At 39.1% G+C, this 21,560-nt stretch overlaps 1 protein-coding gene across 5 annotated transcripts; it reads right to left on the reverse strand.

Annotated features, from left to right (window-relative positions):
• Nucleotides 1-625: 625 nt before the first annotated feature.
• LOC140948645 (uncharacterized) lies at nucleotides 626-21,560 on the reverse strand. Of its 5 annotated transcripts, XM_073397909.1 has the most exons (5): nucleotides 16,762-16,986; nucleotides 13,651-13,833; nucleotides 9,125-9,375; nucleotides 7,775-8,285; nucleotides 626-7,515 (listed from the first exon to the last, which is right to left on the reverse strand). In XM_073397909.1, exons 3-5 carry the CDS (start codon nucleotides 9,320-9,322, stop codon nucleotides 2,846-2,848), a joined length of 5,379 nt encoding a protein of 1,792 aa, XP_073254010.1. In that variant the 5' UTR covers nucleotides 9,323-9,375; nucleotides 13,651-13,833; nucleotides 16,762-16,986; the 3' UTR covers nucleotides 626-2,845. The 5 variants fall into 5 exon arrangements, with proteins under 5 accessions (XP_073254010.1, XP_073254013.1, XP_073254012.1 ...); XM_073397912.1 differs by lacking the exons at nucleotides 13,651-13,833; nucleotides 16,762-16,986 and adding an exon at nucleotides 21,441-21,560; XM_073397911.1 differs by lacking the exons at nucleotides 13,651-13,833; nucleotides 16,762-16,986 and adding an exon at nucleotides 17,966-18,060.

Below are 21,560 nucleotides of genomic sequence, written 5' to 3' on the forward strand. Positions count from 1 at the left end.
ATCAGGACGTCGCCAGAAAATCAGGGGGCTGGGGACAGGGGGAAGGCCTGGCATATGTTGTATATACTTCATGGCTGAATACCATATAGTTTTCTACCCCAGGAAGCGCGGATGCTAGACCTATGCGGGTATGCTACTTGTTCGGCTTGCTCTTGATAGTGTTATGACTGAAAGGCAAAGAAAATCTCCAACTCTAGTCGCCGAAAGAAGGTAATTACTGCAAGGTTTTCTTAAGTGTCAACGTTCTTCATATCTGGAAATCCTTCTTCGATCCTACGCTTTTAGTGTACTCCCACTCCCCTGACCCGCTGCCATATAAATAAGGTTGATGTTCACTTCCCTTCTGTTTTTACCTGATCCCTGTCTCTTGTAGTTGTTTAAGCTGTGGTTCGATATTGAATTCGAAGACTACGTAATACTCGCGTCTCGATATCGTGAAGTTTTCGGTGCAATAAAAAATTAACAATTCCTCGAGTCCGAATGGGCTATCAACTCTGAGGCCATGGCGCTTTTCGCTACTAGTGGTCTATAACAAATAGCCTAGAAGTAGCTCAGCCAATGAGAATGCAGCATTGATAATAGACCACTAGTTGCATTTTACTAATATATCATACCCCAGTCAACATAGCACAAACGAAGTTCTGCAGCATTTAATTCTATCCTAACATCACTTAAGCTTACAATAACATCCCCTTCTATGCAAAAACGAAATCCCACTTTGCCACAACTGTATTGTCATGTGAGTTCATTCTTCTTTTTCTAATTCCCTATTTCAATATTTAATAATTATTCAGCAAAGGAAGGGCACACCGCTTCATCAGTCTACATCAATAACATTCAGGGGCACCGAATGAGAATATGATTCAAAACCACTTAAACATAGCATTGTTGAATGTACTTTAGTATTTAAACGGTAGATATAGTCAAATTTTTATCCCTTAAAAAGTTTTCATCTGTTTGGATTTCCTAGCTGAAAGTCTAGTGATCCAAAAATTATATGGTCAGGATCAAAACTTACATTTTCGAAAATTTCAGCCAGAAAAAAGGCTCTTGAAAATTCTAGGTGACCTTTTTAGGGAAAAATCCATTAAAAATGGGCAATTATACCATTTTTTACATGTTCGAAAATTCTAGGAGGAGCAGGCAAGCAAGAAATTCTATAACAAAAGTTCCGAAAATTCTAGATCTCAAATCGTCTTCGGAACAGATATTTTCCAAAAATTGACGTTGGATGCCCCTGAACATTGAATACAGCAGTCAAAGAGTATAACATGATACGGTACAGGGAGGGCTGACATTCATAATACTACATCAAATTTCAGCATTAATTTCTACAAATTTAGCTTTCTATTTATTTATCTTTTACTGTTTTGAACCCAATTCAGGAGCACCCAACTAAGGTTTCCTCCTAAATACATTGGAAACACTTTTTAGGCTATCCAAAGTACTTTTTGTTCTCTAGAAATGCATTCTAAAGCTCTGTTTGGGTGTCTATAAAAAAGACGCTTGTTTTGTCTTTGTCTTTGGAAATTATGCAAAATCTGTTTAATTTCTAGAGAAAGTCAAATTTAAATACTGTACAACTGCTCCAAAGGTACTTTGCCCCTTTAATGATTGGTGTTTTGGTAATAATGTTATGTAATTCAAAAGACTAAATTTGACACTTAAATACATCTTACCTATACGCAGTAGCCAATGAAAGAGCATTCATTCTTATAGCTTGCAATTATTGAAAAGGCAAACGAATTTTAACAATCTAACATTTGATTTTTTACATCAATATTAAATACGAGTACAACAGCAGCAGTACAATGGTATACTCCTTTTTCAGCACGTTGAAGGCATTGGAACCCTGGTAAATAAAAAGTGCCAAGGAGCTAAAGAAATGCATTTTTTACGACAAGGGCACATTATGGTTGTGTTGCTTCCTATAAATTTTACTTTATGAGGGAAAAAATAATAGTGTTCATTTTACCAGCTGTTCATTGCCTCTTTAAGTCCCAATATCCACACACAAACATAACTAATTCATAAATTATTGTACATCTGCTTTAACAGCATAAATCTTCAGATCCATTCTGAACTTAACTTTTGCCAACAGAAATTTGAGCAGCAATTGAAAAATATCCACCTAACCAGTAAAATATCAGGCCCTAGTTGATCAAAAGGTGAATAACACTATCCACCAGGGCTCAGTTGTTTGAAGGCCAATTAGCGCTTAACCCGGGGTTAAATTTAACCCAGGTTTCTTTTTCTTATGTTCAAAAGCTTTTTCTTGGATAATTTTCTCTGTTGTTTTTAGAGCTTCCAATCATCAACTTGCAGACAAAAAGAATTAAAACTGAAATGCTTTTTAAGCTTTCAAATCTGAATTCAAATCTCACACTCACCCTGGGTTATCTTAACCCAGCTTTGAACAACTCGGCCCTGATTAATCTCTATCCAGTGGATAGTGCAATTGGTTTTCCTAATACTTATCCACTGGATAGAAATTTATCCAGCAGATAGCACTGTCCACCTTTTTAACTACTGTGGCCAGGTGTTGTTTGAACCATTATTTTAAAGCTACTTACTCATCCCTGAGCTGATGGGTAGGTTTTGTTCATTAGCAAATTAAGGGAACTGTCCATTTAACATGTTCCTAAGTTAGAAATGTAATTTCTTGATGATGATATCCACACTGCTAACACTTTTTTGTACGTGCCTGTTAATTATGGCAACTTAAACATTGATCATTCCATCTTTAACAAGACGCTGCATAACAAGTCACTGTTTCTAAAAGCATCCCCTGGTCAGCAGGTAACTTTTGTACTTCCGCCTCTACAAACAAGCATCAGATTTTTCTTTAAGGTGGGACATAGGCTGGTGGTAGACGGTAACCTGAATAAGCTATCTTGCGACTTGTACTTGAAGCACCGCTACTGCTGTAACTGTAACTGTAGGAGGATTGTTTGAAGCTGCCACCACCTGATGCCATACTGTAACTAATAGCACCACCACCAGCAACAGCTCTACCAGCACCACCTCCACCTGCTCCACCTCCACCAGCTCCAGCACCCCCTGCTGCTCCTCCCGCAAAATCACTGCTCCTACCACCCACAGCTAGCCCACTGCCAGCTCCCATACCACCACCTGCAGCAGCTCCACCTCCAGCACCACCAGCTCCTGCACCTCCAACAAAGCCACTGCTCCCTCCACCACTGCCACCTCCACTGGCAGTACCACTGCTGAAAACAAAAGTACCACCACCTCCACCTCCAGCCGCACTCAAACCAGCACCTCCGCTACCCCCACCACCAGCACCACTACCCCCACTAGCACCAACACCTCCACCACCACCAACTCCATTGGCCACAAAACCTGCATTTCCACCGCCACCGACACCGCCACTGCCACTGCCACCACCACCACCGCCACCACCACCAACGCCGCCACCACCACCACCAAAACCATTTGACATTTGTCTACTTGACACAAAAGTTGGTGCTTGATAAGGCACCGATTTTGTTTCCTCAATCAATAATGGTGTTTTGTCACCTCCGGGGACAGCACTTCGTGAATACATTGGTGGTATGGGTGGTTTCTCATTTGGCAGCACAATTGGTTGCTTCAATAGTTGTTCTTTGATCTCATATTCTTCCTGGAGAACAATGGGTTTCTTCTTGTAAATAAAGGTTGTCTTCTGTGCTCCTGACAATTTCTGCTTTCGACGACATCCCATCATAATCAACAAACAACAGCCAATGATGAGGAGGATAATAGCAAGCACAATAGCAGGTATAATTGCATACGTCCACCATATTCCTCCAGGGCGGTCTCCAATTAAGGCACCAGGATCATCAACAAGAACTGCCGCACATGGTCCAAGCTTTTCATAAGATCCTGAAAGGACTCTAAACTGTGGCAGAAGTGCAGCCATGAAAGCTTTATGCAATGCCTTATCAAGCCAAAACTTTGCAAGGAGGTTTTTTAGGGAAGGATGAAGGCAGTCATCATATGGAATGAAATCAAAATAGAATGAAAATAAAACACCTGGGGCATAACTGACAACACGCACACTGGTAAAGTTCACACCAAAGAAATTGGCAATCTTGTCCAACAGCATGACTCTGATTCCCACATTATCCATGAAGGTGGCATTATCATAGTCCAGGACAATATTAAACTTATGGTTAAATGGCTTGCTGTCTTCTGAAACGCTTACTTCAAAGCCGTCAAAAGCCCTTAATCCTTGCTTATCTGAAGCGATCAAGAAAAACTCATACAGTCCAACTCTGTTGATATCAGTGGGGAGGCCATAAATCTCTTGGCGTGATGAATTCAGAAGGATCCAGGATGTGTTTAGAAGTTCTTTATCATCAGTCGTCCTCAAGTCCAGTGAAAGATTTGGAGTGTCAAGGTCTTCTTTGTCATAAAATGAATCACTTGGAATGATAAATCGTAATCCTTGTCCCTGGAAAACGTTTAACCGGTCTACATGGTTGTATACTTTAGGTGGAGTGTTTCCTGCTGGGGTTGGTACCCCACAGACTCCTTGTCCTTCGTACTTACCAGATGTCACTTCAAATTCTGGTTTAAGTGCTGTAATGAAATTTTCATGTAACTTTTTGTTGACTTCAAAACTGCTGATGATCTTCTTGCGCTTGGGATCGTCACATTTAAGGTCTTGGAGTGAGGCCAACCTAAATGTACAAACTGGACCATAGCTGCCAATGTGGATGTCCTTGACACTCACAACAAAATATGCTGCAAGCTTGTTTACCAAAGCTACTTTTCCTTTCACATCGCCACCAGCTGTTCCATCAATAACATCGATTGAAAACTTGTGGTTGTATTTCACAGTGTGTTCGGTCACCTGTATGTCAATTTCATCTTTTGCTTTTAACCCATCTTTATCTATGGCAACGAGATAAAACGAGTGGCGACCAACCACATTGCTGTCAGTTACAAAACAAATTATGTTTTGTTTTTTAGAGTCAAGGAAAATCCAAGATGGCAGATTCTTTTGGTGATCCATTGTTGTCATTTCAAGTTTAAGGTTAGGAGTATAGCCATCTTCCTTGTCATAAAATGTGTTGACAGGAATTTGATAATTGAACATAATTCCCTGTACTACAGTAAGGGTAGGAACATCTGTACGCAACTGTGGCCGATTGTTTCCACTGCATGGTTTAAGAAGATTGTAATAGCCATCCACATTAGTAACTTGGAAATCTGGTGAAAGTGCTGCCACGAATGCTTGATTCAGCTGTTGTTGTGTGTCATTCCAGAATCCATTAATCAGTTTAATAAGGTTTGAATCATTACATGACCTTATGTGATCAAACTGAAACCTAAACATGTTTTGATCCTGACTGAGTACCCTCACATTTGTGTAATCCAGGTCATAATATGCAGCAATCTTTACTACCAATTTCACCATCGTGTCAACATTATTTTTCAGCAAAGCATAGTTGTCCAGGTGAATTCCAAACTCATGATTATAGGACTTTTTATCACTCTCAACAGTTACTTTCAAGGTGCTTTCTCCTGTTTGGTTCAACCTGTCTCTTGCAATCAATTTAAATCTGTGATTTCCAGCAATGTTCATACGTAGTGGCAAAGCATAAATGTACTGCTGTGAGTCCAAAGTGATCCAGTATATACCTGGCAGTTCACTTCCATCTTTTGTTCTCAAACTTAGCCTCAAGTTAGGTGTATAAAATTCCTGTTCATCATAGAAAGTGTTGAAAGGGATGTGGAATTTTAGTGCCTGTCCCAGACGTGTTACTTTCTTAGAGATGCGATCACTTTCACTTGGTGGACTATCTTTTAGGGGAGTGAGACTCTGATATGGACCCATACCCCAGTAGTACCCTGTTATTACAGTAAAGTTGTCCTCTTTAAGGGCTGCAACAAAGGCTCTATTCATTTCATCTTCCTTGCTGTCCCAGAAGCCATTTATTAGCTTTGTCAGGTTTGAGTTATCAGAGTCCTCATATGGAATGTAGTCAAACATAAAGTTTACAGAAGGACCTTGGACATAATTGATAATGCGCACATGACTTAAGTCCAGTTGATAATAATTAGCAATCGACTTCAGTAGAGATATTCTTATTGCAGCATTGTCTGCCAAGTCTTCATAAGTATAACCAAGCACGCCAGGAGCTTGGGATGAACCTCTTCGACGCAGACGTATGGCAAACTCATGATTGTAACGAACTGTACTGCTCCGTACCTCAAATCTAACACTTTCAAAAGTTTCTAGTCCAGCACTGTTAATGGCAACTATGCGATACCCATGGGGTCCAACCAAAGCCATATTATTTGTTTGGCCATAGATTTGGTGCCGAGTGGAATCAAATAGAATCCAAGAGTTGGCGGGTAGAGCCTCATTATTGTTTGTTCTCATTTGAAGCTTTAGGCCAGGACTATAGTAGTCTTGACTGTCATAGAATGTGTTGTAGGGGATGGTGAAGCGGAATCCTTGTCCCAAATACATGTGAAGGGTGCCTATGGGTCTGTTGAGTTGCGGTGGAGTATTCACATTTGTAGTTGTCAAGCAAGGACCAAGTCCTTTGTAGAAGCCGTACATCACATTGAACCCGGCACGACCTAGGGATCCTTTGAATTCTGCATTAAGGTCTTTGCTATTACCAAAGCCATCTTTAAGATTTCTCAAGAAAGTGCTGTTGCAGTCATCATTTGAGCCTGAAGATTGAAATTGGAATGTAAAGAAAATATATCCATGGCGGTAGAAGTACGAGGCCACATGCAAGCTTGTCTCAGCTACACCATAATAATAAGAGATACTCTTGGTTAACTTCAGGCGATTTTCAATGTTGTTCATAAACATTTTGTAATCATACTTCAAACAAATTGTAAACTGGTGATTATATGCAATGCCATCTTCTGAAACCTGCACATTGAATTTGAAATCTACAGTGTCCCCTTGACTGTCAGTAGCAACAAGATAGAAGGTATGCAATCCAATGATATCTTTGCCGTGAGCCATGCCATACAACTCTTGTTTTGAAGTACTGAACAATATCCAGGAAGTTGCTGGAAGGTCCTCACCATTAGCTGTTTTAACCTCCAGTTTTAAATTTCTGGTAAAACCATCTTCTGGATCATACAGCATGTCTGGTGGTATGCGATATTGGAAGCTTGAACCAAGAAAAACACTCAGTTGGGGCATTTGAATTAAGATTGTTGGTTTCTTATTGTTACTGACAGCCACAGTTGGAGTCACACTGGAAGACAAGGTCACTGTAACGCCACCAGGAATTAAACTTGGAGGTGCTGCTGAGACGGTTGGAGTAATGGTTGCATAAATTCTTCTGGTAGCTACAATAGTTCCAAACTGTTGTGTTATGACTGGAGTTGGATTCAGATTGTTTATTTGTCTGCGCTCTCTCTGACGATGAGTTTTTGGTTGACCAGTGGTAATGTGCCAGCCACTGACTTGTGCCTCCAGAGCCTGCTTGAATGTTCCTCTCTCAGAGCTAGACTTCAATACAGATGCCACTTGTAATCCTTAATTAAAAAAGGAGATAAAGATTAAAATATAGCAGCTTGGCTTTTTTATTTAAAGAACAGTAGTTGATTCATGGCCACTGCAAGTTTCAAAGAGCAAGAATCTAGTTTTGCCTTTTTTTTAAAAGAAAGTGCTGATCATTAACTAAATTTTGGCTGGCCCCTCAGTAGGATCTTGTTTCAACTTTGATCTTGCCATATACCGATCAAATTCCCCTTGCACAAAGGTGTATTTGATTACTGGAAGCACTATGCACACCTGTGACATAAGTACCACAGCCAATCTGCCAGGAAACTGCAATGCCAGGGTGCTTTGAATCAGCCACATCTCCAGGACCAGCTGTCACCATTGTCACATCCTTAAGACCAAATGCTGTGTTGTGTCCTTTGCCCACAGACATGTGTAGATCTGCCATGTCAACATCAACAAAGTCTGACAGTTTTCTCATTAGTTTCATTCTCTCGTTTCCACAAAGGTTCCCCATCTGAAGGTCAAACAGGACTGTCGCTACTGCTACTGGCATGCCATGGGAACACTGGGGCTCTCTGAATGAGGGTACCTTGGTCTCATTTGAGTACGGTGACTGGTTGTTTAGCACACTGTGTAAATCTTGAACATCAATTGAAAATACAGACTTTTCCTTCTTGCTTGTTTGGATTTCAATTTCAACCTTGCCTTTGTCACGCCACAGGGGTACCCCGTTTAGTTGGTTATTGGAAGCGTCAAAGGACAGCCATTTGGGTAGAGTTGATCTTCCTTTTTCTACAGCCTGAAAGCAAAAAAGGAAAAAAAGGTCAAGTCTACATGCCTTACATTCAAAGAAAGTGACTTTATTTTTTCTATAACTATTTAAGATCCTTGTGTGCATAATTTAGTATGTAGGTCCATCAACAAAAATATGTCGCTAAATTATGTCCAAAGTCTAGCTTGTTGAGTGGATGCCTTGAAATAATATTGTTTCTAGCATATCATGGTTATCTGCTAATGCAAGTACACTTTTACACCCAAAAAAAAAAGACAAAATTCAGTGGAAAACATATAGCGCACTAAGTGAAGTACCAGCAATAAGGTTTCCTTTGAGATGTCACACTGCAGGGTTTCGTCCACAAACGCAAAAGCTAGAAGCATTATACAAGATACCTTCAATAACCCTTTGGGGAAGGGTTAATGCATTCGACAGATGCTCATTTAACTGACAAAATATGATTTCTAAGGAGATTTAGCAAGCACATATCATTTATAATTTTCCCAAATTGTCATGTGGTGTTATCTACATGTATTTCATTACTCAAATATTCAGGGCTCAAAAAAACTTGAATTCCAGCTTGGTCATTGTACAAGCAGCTCTCACATTTGTTTGCCTGAGACCATGCCTGCCTGCCTGCCTGTCTTAATTAATGATTTTATTTGATATCAGTTGTTTTGCCTGGACCTTGCCCAGTGGGCAAGCACGCTTAAAAAGTTACCCGCTTAGCAAGAAATTCTACTTGTTCTGGACAACTGGACAGGAGTTTTCTTTTTTTTTTCGCCCTACATATTTTTATTTCTTAAATTGCACATTATTGACTATATTATATTATATTGTATGGATGATGCTTGTACAGTTACCTCATATTCTCCTTCATTTCCATTCTGATATGGTAAATAGTATTTAAATGGTCTCCCAATAACTGCTATGGCATTTGGTAGTCTACTGTAATGGTTGTCATGTTCTTTGCCGCATGTTACTGTCAACAGGAGCAGGAAAATGTACATCCTGCAGCTCATTTTGTGGCCAAAACTCTTGCAGTTTTCTTTGCCTCCCATAAACAGGAAATTTCACACTAAGTTAACGGATCATTGGCAAACCATTGATGAACCTATTAAACAAAACTTTGATCAATATAATTAAACCCTAAATAGAGTGCTGATTACACTCTTTTATAAACAGTGCTGAACTTGCTAGGTACACCCTTTTATTACAGTGTATGTCTGCTTTGTTTTGGCCCACCAATTGCTTGAACAATATACATCAGAGCTTCCAAATTAATGGAAGCTTCACCAGTTAAAACAAAAGATTCTAAATATAGTTATAAGTGCTCCCCTGTTGAGCCCTTATCACAACTTGCTTTTCTCCATACATATCTCATTCAATCAATTACTGAGAAATTTAAGTTTTAAAAAATACTTTTAATGATTGTTTCCTTTATCCTAATGTCTATGTGAAATAAATTAGTGCCAATGTATTGAGAATTTAGATGCTGGTCTCCCTGGTTATAGGATTAAGTTTACATCCTCAATAAGCACAGAGTGCACTTAATATCAAGAACAGAGAACATTTACATTTTCAAAAAGTAATGTAGAACCTCATTTTTGGTTTAAGAGACCGGAAATGACGAATGATACTTACAGTTAACACAGTCCTCCTAATTTTAGTCAGTAGTAGTGAGTTGAAACAGTATGTTGTTTTGTTGACTTTTCATCAAGCATGGGAGTTTAAAAAAAGTTAAAAGTCTACAGTCTTCTTGACCCGTATTAGATGATCAAATATGAGGTCATAAAAGTAAAGAAAATTCGAAAATAATAAAATTTAAGTCTTAAAAAGTCAAATTCTCCTCAATAAACACCACTAGAAATGTGTGAAGAAAAATGTAGAGAATATGTGAGTTAATAGTGTGTTGTTCCAGAAAATAACCATACCCCCTCTTTTCAATGTAAAGGCACAACAGTATTTTGTTAGCTCGAGTTTCATGTTCTTGGACTAGAAAACCTTGCTTAAATTTTGGCTTAATCCTGGGTTAAACTTAACCATCTTTCGAGGAACCGGGCCCAGGTTTTCAAGTTCAGACGTGGGCCACATGTAACCCCGCCAAAAGAGCCTCTTTACCAACACACAAAATGCTCCTGTAGGGTTTTGAAAAAGATAGCAAGCAAATTTCATCAGGGAGCACTGATCATAGTATTTTTTGGTGATTTTTGCAGGCATGGCATTTAAAAAAAACTTGAAATAGCTGGCCAAATTTTTCAGGGTTCAATCCTTGTCCAAGTCCATCCTTCTCATCTGTAGCAACAGACTACAGGAAACACTTTCAGTACCTAAATGTAGTCTTAAAAAAAACAAAACTGGAACGTTATTTTTAGAATTCAATTATTGATGCGAAGACATATTTTAGCTTTTCAAAATGATAGCAAATAGCATGACATAGCTCCTTTAAAAATCCCTGTCCAACCAGACCTTTTTACCAGTCTTCTGGCCAGCGATGATAAATGTACATTAAGCTTTTTTCATTTTTTTTTAAGTAAGTTGTGTTGTGTTCTGGCTGACCATGTTTTCTCCCATAAGAAAAAACTGCAATGCCTTTTCAGACAATTACCTTAGGGCTTAATGAAACAATGCTAATTATTTTAGAACACAATATTATCCTTGAATCATTTCATTGGAGGGACCATTATAATGGATTAATTGTTCTGACAGTAATCCCTTGCTTACAATACACAACATTGAACAACTCTTTTAAATGCTTATGCAATCTAATTTCACTTTTATACCAGTGACCATTGAAATTCATCAGAGTATAGCAAGAAATTCGTTTTGAAAGTTAGATTTATCAATGAATTTGCGGTGAACTCGATGACAACAGTGCAGTGAAGTCATTCACATTTCTAGCATAGAAATAATGCAACAAATTGTATTTCTACATTTTCTGGCTGTATAAATGTTTTTAGCAATTTTTATTGAGCGTGTAATTAATAACACTTAAGAGTCAGGTCTTGGGATTGTCTGAAAAATGTCCATAGTGCAGTTGAAAGTTCTAGAAGCGTCCTTTCAAACAATCCATGTTAAATAAAAGAGGAAGTGGGTGTTACAGCACTCTGAATGGCTAATCAGCTACGCCACTTATTATTTTTAGAATTCTGTATTCATATCAGTTCGAACACGATAAAATTGACAACGAGAGAAGCATACTTTATCTTCTCTGACATCGGAAAACTTTTTTCTCATTTATATTTCACTTTTAAGGACACGTCTTCTGACTGTAATTAAATTAGTGTAAATGTTCCGTGAATAGATAAGTTCTTCCATTCACTAATTGGATTGTTTTAAAAACGTTTTTAAGTATTGCATCGTCGGACAGAACTGATCACACCAGACGACCTGGGTGGCAAAGCGATCTCGCGGATATATTATGCCTTAAAAGTCAAACGTCATATTTCCTGGTACAAAAATGGTTTATCTGATAAGGTTCGAAATAAAACACGTCAGTAAATGGTTAGGTTTTGACAAGAGAGAGTGGTGTATCTCATTCTATCTTGGTTTTGATCAAGTTTAGCTTTGAAGGGTATTGCCGCTTTAAAGATTATTTTTAATGCATCGTCAACATATTTAACGTAAATGTCCATATATTGATCTTTCGAAAGTTTCTTTCTTGTTGAAAATGAAATATTTCAGCTAATTGAAGTGTGTTGATCTCTTGCCTAAAATCTCGCCCTGTTAAATCAAATTTAAAATCTCTGATCAAAGGAAATGATTGCCGAAGTAAAATAAAGTTGCGACGTTTGCTATCTATCGTAATTTAATCATCTCAAGATAAATCCGTGCTACAGTTTGGAACGTTTCGGTAATGATGCGATACACAAAAGACTTCTCTTCTCTTCTCTACTACCAAATTTGTGTCATTTGCTGATCAAAATACTTCTTCCGTCTCAAGCATTTGTGCTGAGATCTTTAGAAACCAATTATCGCCATCTTGAATCAACTGTGTGCTGTCAACACCGAAGTTACTGCATGTACAGTTTATTGCCCCTGGTCACTTATTAATCATTAAAAGTTCACCTGAAACCGGCATGAGAGTTAGGTGATTCAATCAAGACAGTGAAGACTTCTGTCGAAACTGTGATTAAAAAACGTTTCTTCGACAAATCGTCCAAAAGATGATAGCGTGACAGGCGCTATCTTGTCAATTTCATGAAAGTGTTCTCAGCATGAAACGTGAGAATTGGGTTTCAAAAATTGAGGGTTTAGCCATCGAACTTGTTTATCCTCTTATCAAATGATAAAAAAAAAAAATGGCACATCAAAATAGTAATAACAATACGAGATTTTGTTGTTTCTTAAGTCAATCATGTCGTGTTTTGCCTCGAAATTTTACCAACCGGATTCAATTGATAAATTTTTTAGGTTGATGCGCTGTTTTCAAAATCAGCTGTTCTGTCGCTATGCATCACGCCCATTCTTTAAGGCTGTCATGATCTGTGATGATATGTCAACTAAAACAGAGCGATTTGTAAAAACGCAAGGTTTACTTTTCTTATTAACACATTCGTCAAACGTTGAAGAAGCTTTACTCTATAATCCTTCGCGCATTTTTTCGTTATCGAGCTCAAAGTGTAAAGGTCCGTGTTGTTCAGTAGCTTTTCTTGATATCTGCGTATCCGACGCAAATCAAATTAAGTAGAATTGTAAACACCAGCAATATACAAGGACAACTTCGAGTAGAGAAAGTTAATTTACATTCTCAAAAGCCATCAAAACCCAACTTCTTGCATTTCAATCACTACCGCAAACAGGGCAACTGGACCAATTTAAAATGTGATGCGGGTAAGAATCTCTAAGTTCGGTAGACAAAACCTAAATCTTAGCCTAATTCAAAAACAAAACAACGAATAATATCACCGTACCAGAATATAACCGTGGATCTTTAAGAAGAATTTCAATATATTTAATTTTCCCGTCACGAAAACCTCGCGTCATTGAAATGTAAATCATTAATGTGCTGTTTTCTTTGCAGCATGAACAAGACATGCTTTCATCAGTTCAGTGGGCTTGATGTAAATGACGAAAAGGTTGATATTTTGGCTATTTGCGCGTTGCGCTCAAACATCAAACGTTCAGCTTAACTACTCTGCTGTATTTCAGGTTGTACTTAGAAACAGCAATATGCCGCACGGAGGAAAAATGCCGCGAAAGCTACAACGTGCAGTGTTTATACTTTCATGATTTCTTCTCGCTGCGAAAATTGACTTTTGCCGATTCCAGACTTTGAAGTTGTTTTACTTTAACAATTAGTTTTTACCAGTTTAAAGCCTTGTCCTTCTATAATAACAACTTAACAAATTTAAGCGGGAACTGGCATATTCAAATCAAAGTCACTCACTCTTTGCTTGACTGAGATGACCACACAGCTAAGGTTGACTTTTTGTTCACTTCGCCTCGTCAGTGGCAGCAAGTCCAACACAGCTTTCTGACTGTCGAGGATAGAAGTGCTTCTCGTTTGTCGCCTTTCCAGGAAAAAATTCTCTGGTGCCTTATTTCATAGCTTTACAGAAATGCAATGTACCTGTAAGAACTTTAAAAGTATATTTGTCAAGAAGCGACGCGTTTCCGTACTTCACTGATGACTGACTGACTGTGATTGACACATTCTTCAGATCGCGATACAGCGTCCACCAATCATAGCGCACGATTTCGAATAAAAACTTTGCGGTCTTCAGCTCCAATGATCACGCACAATATTAATGAAACAGCTGGGCAACTATTATAAACAAAAGTATTATCAACTACCCTTTTTTTAACGTTGGATTGTCTATAAAATTTTTCTTGCCAAAACGACGCTTTCTTATGTGTAAACTTTCCTATAGCCCCAAGGCAAGACAATTAACTGTAGAGTTCTAACGGCAAAATACATTGGGCGGTATAACCCCTATTACCGCAAAATGACATTAGAAAGATAAAGGTCTGTTTGCAAACCTATCGTAATTCTTTTATTAAAGAAATTTATAATGGTATTCATAGTGAGGGAATAATAAATAAGGCTTGATTGAAATGATGTCAAAATGTGTTTCAAGGTCGTATCCAGAAGAAAATCCTACTTTGAGACAATGAAATTAACCAGGCCAACACAAGAAAATTTAAAATTTTTACGAAGCTCTATCCGAGGACCTGTGCTTTGGCATGGTCCCTTTGTTTAAGAACAATTTAATCATGTCTGTATTCAATATTTTTCGCGAATCATCTAATGAGTTAGTTAAGTAAGGGCCATTTTGTTTTATCCCTCCCTTAGTATTCTCTTATATTACAAAGGTCCAAATGTCGAGTTTTTATTTAAGGGGGGATGTCATTTTGGAGAATTTACTCAGTTCCACCAAAGTTTGGCAAAGTTCAGATAATTTATTGTTAGCAAACTGTCACGTCCATCTCCCTGTTATTGTGGTTAGTGGCTAAATCTATCTAACAAATCGACGTTTCGAAGCTGACTTCGTTGACCTTCGTGCTATCATGATTTGAAATCCAAAATCCTATTTTATTGTATCTTTTTAAAAGGGTGCTGAATGGCAGATCTTGAATGAGATTACACATCAACCTCCAGAAAAAAAAACTGATGATTTGTTCCAAATATAAAATTCCGAGGTTGAACACAAGTACCTAAGGGTTAAGATTCGCGTCTCTTCTACATTCAGTGGTGTTAAATTCGGACAGGATTAGCTCATGTATCAATATGAATGCTTTTACAGTAGAATTAATCCCTCAATCATTGGCACGCAAACTGAGCACCGTTATAAAGGGGAAGGAAGTTAGGAACAGCGAAAGCACAACATCGCTTCTGAGCCATAACATTAATAACGAAATAATCATGAATAAATTCAAATGTAGCTTCCTAAGTAAAGTATCGGCTATTTGTTGAGAATAAAAAAGTGTATATTAAAGACATTTTTCTTGAAATTAATCCGCTGAGTTGCTCATCTTAGAGTTTAATAAGGGAAGATGAGAGGTCGTGGAACAATTTATGATTACTTTCTGTAGTGCTCATATGAAATGCTTTGTCAGTGTAGATTAAGTTGTTTACGTCTAGTAATGTTTCAAAAGTAAAAGCCAAGCGTCGTCCCAGAATTCTGTAGCGTGTTTTTCTGTGTCGTAAAGTGAACAATATGAGGAGGTCAGGGAGTCAAGGCATGTGGAAACAAACCTCTTGCAAAAACTGAAACGAATATTTTCCTCTTCTGTTTAATTTCAGAAGTCGAGTGACTGGTGTGGGTGGAAGAGCTTGAGAAGGTGCAGCTTCAAACGTTGGGCGTGTAAGCCGCTTCAGTGAGCAAGGATAAAGGACTCTTGGTGGTGTAGGCAGAGGCGTTTACGGATGCGTAGCGGTTTTGTGTTCAAACATGAGCTGATTTGATAACTCAATCAATCTCAGTAACAGCTGAAGTCAGCTTAGAAAAAACCGGCAACATTCAGCTCGTTTACAGTGAACGGCCGTGACACCAGCCTGCGAAAACGTCCCTGTCTCCTCGCTCTTCGCCGCTGGGCATGCTACCTTAAGCTCGTTGGTTGACCACTTGCCGCTCAGTAACCCACGGTTAGGAGAAACGAATGTTTTCGCAGGCTACGGTGGCACAAGAATAGGGACCTTCATACGATCTGACAACGGCGACGCCGTTGAAAAAAATATATATAGAAAAAAAGTAGACTTTACTTCCTTTCGCACTCTTTCGCCCGTATACCAAGTCACCCAGTTGGTTAAAAGTAGGGAATGTACGTTGGAACTATAGAGATAGATAGTCGGGTCATAGTAATATTTATCGCCTTGTCGTCCCCGTTCTCAAGTCAACGTAAAATTTGCTCATTTCCGCGGCGTCGTAGTTGTGGAAAATTTACCAAAAAGCGCAATGCACATACGGAGCTGTTGTTTGCTCACTGAACATTAGGGACTTTAAGATGCAACGACGCGACCACAACGAGAACGTGAAAAACTAAAAGAACAAAAGAACAAAAGAAAACTGTAGGTTACATGAGCAAAACAACAACTTTGCACGTGCATCTCACACTGTACAACTCTTTGCCGTTTTTGCTAAGTGGGTAGGAATAATCGCGGTAAAGACTGAAAGAACGTAGATTCACTTTTTAAACTACGTTCTCGTGTTGCCGTCGCATCTTTGGATCTTCAAGTAAAGTTCCTGTTGTCTTTTAGACGTTCCAGTTGGCGTCTTCGTCTTAGTTATGTATTAGTTATGTATTGTCTTTGAAAAGCCCCTTGGGAAAGTCAATAAAGTATGTATGTATGTATAGTTACGTAAGGTCTCTAATGACAAGCGCCACCATACCTGACCGCGAGGATCTGTTAAGTCAACAACTTAAACCTTGGCGTTTTCGATCTAAACCGGTTATAAATAAAGTCAGGAGATACAATTTACAGAAACGGTCCATCGTTTTCAAGATTATTTAGGCCTGTCTTTGATTAAGGTATCATTTGTTAGGGTTTGATACTCACCGCGTTTGTGGCCAGTGACTCAGTGACCATCAAAAAAGTGAAACAACGCTCTGTGCCGGTTGGCACGTAGTCAAGTAACCGCGTTGTGTCGGCACGAAATGGCATATGAGGGTCGCATTTCTTAATCAGCTACGGTTTCGGGTCGTAGGTCTCGCCCGTTTTGTGGACGTAGATTATACTAGCAAACTTTGCATCAACGCTATTTTAAACTTCCTATTGGTAACGTCTAATTAACCACCTGGGTGCCTTTTTTTTAGATGGGCTCATGGATGAACGCTTGTTTACCAGTTGCAAAAAGTTGTAGGAAAATGCGGTTGAAAAGTAAATGAAATACTACTGACACAGCTGATAGCCCCGTGCAAAAGGACTCAACAAAGTTTTAATCCGGTCAGACGCTAAGCTATGTGCACAACGCGGTATGGACGCAACAACTCCCAACAATGTTGGGAGTTGTTGCTTCCATTTGCACATAGCTTTATGTGTCGTCCCAGTGGAAAATATCCATGAGCAACGAAACTTCTGAAAAGGTAGTCCTGGGCGCTTTCCATTTAGTCAAAATTTCCGGAATTTCCGGTTCGTCGGTAAATGGAACACGTTTGGTCGGTTCATCCCACTGGAAAATTCCCAGAAAAAGTGGTAAATCTAAAAAGGTGGGCCCGTTTTCCCGGTTGGAATTTCCGAACGGAATGTCGTGTTCCATTTACGTTTCTCGTAGTTTGTACCAGTTCCAGGGCCACAGTCGGGCACCGCGACGTACCGGGGCCCCTTACGACCAAATGGAACAACTTTTTATCAATCGGAAATTCCACTTTTGCTCCCATCGAAATTTCCGGGTTTTTTTCCTAAATGGAAAGCGCCCCTGTTTTTCCGGACGAAATGTTCCAAATGGAAATTTGTGTTCCATGGATTTAATAAAACCCATCTTTGATACCAGTTCCAGGCTTTCGCGGCCGTTTTTCGGTAAAATTGTGCAACTGGTAAACACGATTTGGGAATAAACTTTACCAGTCCTGAATTTTGACTAACATTTGTCCAAACCGTGGACCGACTTTGACCGGTTTGTCCGTTGCCATTTACACAGACAAACCCTCAGGTTGTAGCTCGTATTGCGTTGACTGAGAATTTCACAGAATAAAGCGACACATCGCGAAAGAAATAGGCATGATATTTAGTCAATACTAATATGAACGTTGAAGTGCTTTACTTGTGGGATATTTTCGTCAGTTTCCTCGGATTTTAAGTTAGCAGAAGTTAGGGTTGGCGGGATGCGGAGTGAGCCTTTTTGGGTCTTTTTTTTTTTTGCCTGCGGAATGCGGACTCAAATGATCCGGTGCGGGATGGTTTGAGGTAGGCGGAAAGCGGAAAGTTTTTCTAGTTCAAAGCATTCAAAGCAGGACGTAAGAATTATTGATTTATTCGGGTGGGAAACGGGATGGGATATGTGGGGATTAACTCACTACTGTTCATACTTCTGTTTTTATAACACTAACAGCGCTTACTAACTGACACTTCAAAGTTACAGACAACTCACGTTCGACGGACATATTGAAACATATCAGCAACATCCAAGACACGTAGAAAATTTATTATTCGTTTAAGCAAAACTACATCATGTTAAACAGGAGTCATAATCGATTGTCGCCACGGCTCCTGAATTACGTAATAAAACTTACATTATGCAAAAGTGACAAGAAAACAATTACAAAGCTGAAAAAGTATAAAACCTTTAAATTCGGAATACATATTTTGGTAGATGTACGTTTCAATGAGATTTTTCAATTCATATAACGGCGAAGCGAACAACGAGAGAACACCGCGCGAGTGGGCAACGAAGCCGCATAGTTGAGGATCGCTAGGTCGGCGGATAAAGGTTGTTTGCTACTTGACGGTGATGTTACACGGGACGATTTGCAACGACGATTTTTAGCGCGACACAGCGTTGCAATGTTGGAACAATGTTGTAACTATTCGAAACAATGTCGCAACAATGTTGCAAAGCTGTGTTGCGCTAAAGATGATCGTTGCGAATCGTTTCTTGTAACATCACCTTTAGTTCCAATGCAAATTAGATGGCATTCAGTTCAGTGTGCCATCTGTCATTCATTTAATGTTTTGGTCAATTAAGAAAACATCCACGACCACTAAAGGCAAAAGATAAGATTAAATGCAGGATATGCCAAAGAAGAGCATCAAATATCAGAGTGTAATTAGAAACTGAGACACTTTTGAGACACTTAAAGGTTCATGTTTGTTTGACTGACGACGCTGGTTCATTGAACAACTAAATACAGCACGCATCTGCTTTGACTTTGGCTCACCATTTGCAGATGTCATCATACTGTTGTGAAGCAGTTTGAAAGTTATTTACTTATTTCCATTTTAGGAATATTCTTCGCTTGCGTTTGTCCGATGTTAGTTTTTCATAGGTGGTCGTGTTTGTGAAGTTAGAGCTGACCTTGGTACATTAGTCTCCTTGAAGTTCCTGTTTGGGTTTCTTAACCAGAGTTTTAGGTTTTCAGTGGTTAGTTGTACCCTCTTGCCGATAAGAACTGTGTAGGTTCTGTTATACCAAACCATTACCCACACCGAGTTCACCGTGATTTTAATCCTACGGTCAGCTAACTCAAACATGACCGGCCCTTTGGTTATAAAAAACGGCCGCGGCTGTTTGACTAGTTTGAGAGGAGAGTTAGAAGAGCTTGGATTGAGGGAAAGAGTTAGAGGAGTAAATTGATTAAGGGTGTTTGCAGAAGTCAAAGAAGAATAAAGACCAAGATGTAAATCAGATTCCTGGTACCTCATCGTGTAGCGAGCGAGTTGCTCGAACACACCCCGACATATCTTGGTGGAAAACCCGTTATTTTGGTGGAGAGTTCTGAGTCTAGTTTGGTGGAGAACTTTCTTATATTTCTGAGCATGGTTTAGTGGTGAGAACAAGCGAAGAGTACAAGATCAGCCCCTGGAAGTCTGTAAGTGCTAGGAACTTTGCCAGTGCAAGCAACTGAGAACTCTTTTTTAAGTTTAACCGTATGAAGAATAAGTTTCATATGTAAACAAAATAATAATGGCAGAGTCTCGTTCAGTTTAAGTAATGCATAGGCCTGCTGTTGAGTTTCCACTATTTTGTGGCGATGAGAAAGAAGATGTTCGTGAATTTCTTGGCAATTGTGAACGTGCCGGTTTATTAAATGGTTGGGAAAGCTCGCGCTTGGTCTTCCCCTTTTTCTAAAAAAACACTCAAGCTTATGGCTTAAGACTTTGCCAGGTTCAGAAAATTTGGCTTTTGAAGTATTGTCTGAAAAAACTTATTTCTCAAGAGCTAACCAATGGCAGTTGAGACAAAAGCTATAAGTGCGTCGTCAGTAATTAGGGGAGATTGTTTCGGATAACTCTTTTGATATTCTTTCATACTGCTCTCGTTTAAAGTCGCCCAAAAGTGAATGGCTGTATTGTTTTCTACGTGGTTTAAGACCAGAGATACGTGACCGTGTTATTTTGCATCCATCACCTGATTTGGAGTCTGCATTAAACATTGCAAAACTGAAAGAGTTAGTAGCAAATTCTTGTAGCTGTAAATCAAATAGTGGTCAAGAAGTCGAGAATTTTGAAAAATTAGTGTCTAAGCCCTCAGAAGTGGAAAAGCAACAAGCTGTCAGGGACGAATTTAATGTGTGGACTAAAACTTCCCAAAATGATGGAAATCGTCGTGTTAATCGGAAATTTCAATCGGGTAAAACTTAATCGTCTCCGTAATGGGGGCAGCGTTTTCAGTAAAAAGCCTAAATTGGGCAGTTATAGAAGTTCGAAACCCAACTTTAGACTCCTGTATCGGAGAACATTATGCAGAATGCTTTTCACCAGGGAATGGGCGCTCAAGCAGTCAAACTTGCTGTCGGCCCTGCCGTTGATCGGGCCCTTGGCAATTCTACGAGTAATAATCATTCTTCCGTCGGATCTAGTTCTGGTAAATGTGCTTTCAGTAACTCTAGAAATTCGGCCAAGGACGTTACTGAAAAGAGTGTTCAAGAGTTTAGTCATGTTTTATCTAACCTCTGTGAGCCTGTTATCTCATGACCAGAGTCTAAAATGCGGCTTAAGCCTCTAGTTTCCGTCACATGTCAACATGGGTGTTCTCAAATTAGCCAGCCTCGAAATGTCCCTAATGAAAATATTTTGTTTGAGTTATTGTCTTTCACAGGTCGTGACCAAATTTGATAGTGTAATCACCGGGTCATCGCCAAATGAAAACGAAAATATTCATTCGCCAAATGTACCTATGTCTTCTCTTAGAAGTGAAGTCATTTATGAGAAGTGCTCAAGTGAAAATTTACCTCAAGAAGTCAGTATAAAAGAAGTTGAAAAAGAAGAAGAGTCGGCGCCTGAGTTTAAAAATGAAGAAAATTTCATACCTATATCTAGCCGAGTTTTTGAAAACCAACCTTACGAAATTTGCAGTCATAGTAACGAAGGAAAAGGAAAGGAGAAAAAGAAAGAGCGAGGAGAAGGAAAGGAAGATAAGAAAAAAAAGCAATGGTTGCACTCTTAGTTTTTATAATAGCTACTTTGGAGATAGTTTTTGGCCGATAAAAAACCGTTTGATGCAAAAGGTCTTTTTGACGATAACGTTATCAAAAATCCGGCTAGATATACGTAGTCGTGTTTGTGATGCTAGAACTGACCTTGGTATACATTAGTCTCCTTGAAGTTCCTGTTTGCGTTTGTTAACCAGAGTTTTAGTTTTTCAGTGGTTTGTACCCTCTTGCCGCCATCACAACCATGTAGGTTCTGTTATATCAAAA

The sequence above is a fragment of the Porites lutea genome, chromosome 9 (genome assembly GCF_958299795.1).
Source record: "Porites lutea chromosome 9, jaPorLute2.1, whole genome shotgun sequence".
Classification (NCBI taxonomy): domain Eukaryota; kingdom Metazoa; phylum Cnidaria; class Anthozoa; order Scleractinia; family Poritidae; genus Porites; species Porites lutea.

Bases quoted from the DNA above. Each gene is read 5' to 3' on its own strand.
- LOC140948645 (XM_073397912.1), bottom strand. From the start codon at position 9,322: ATGGGAGGCAAAGAAAACTGCAAGAGTTTTGGCCACAAAATGAGCTGC. The intron at 8,286-9,124 runs GTAACTGTACAA...TTTTGCTTTCAG, and splicing joins GAAATGAAGGAGAATATGAG to GCTGTAGAAAAAGGAAGATC. The intron at 7,516-7,774 runs GTGTGCATAGTG...TTTTTAATTAAG, and splicing joins CTGTGGTACTTATGTCACAG to GATTACAAGTGGCATCTGTA.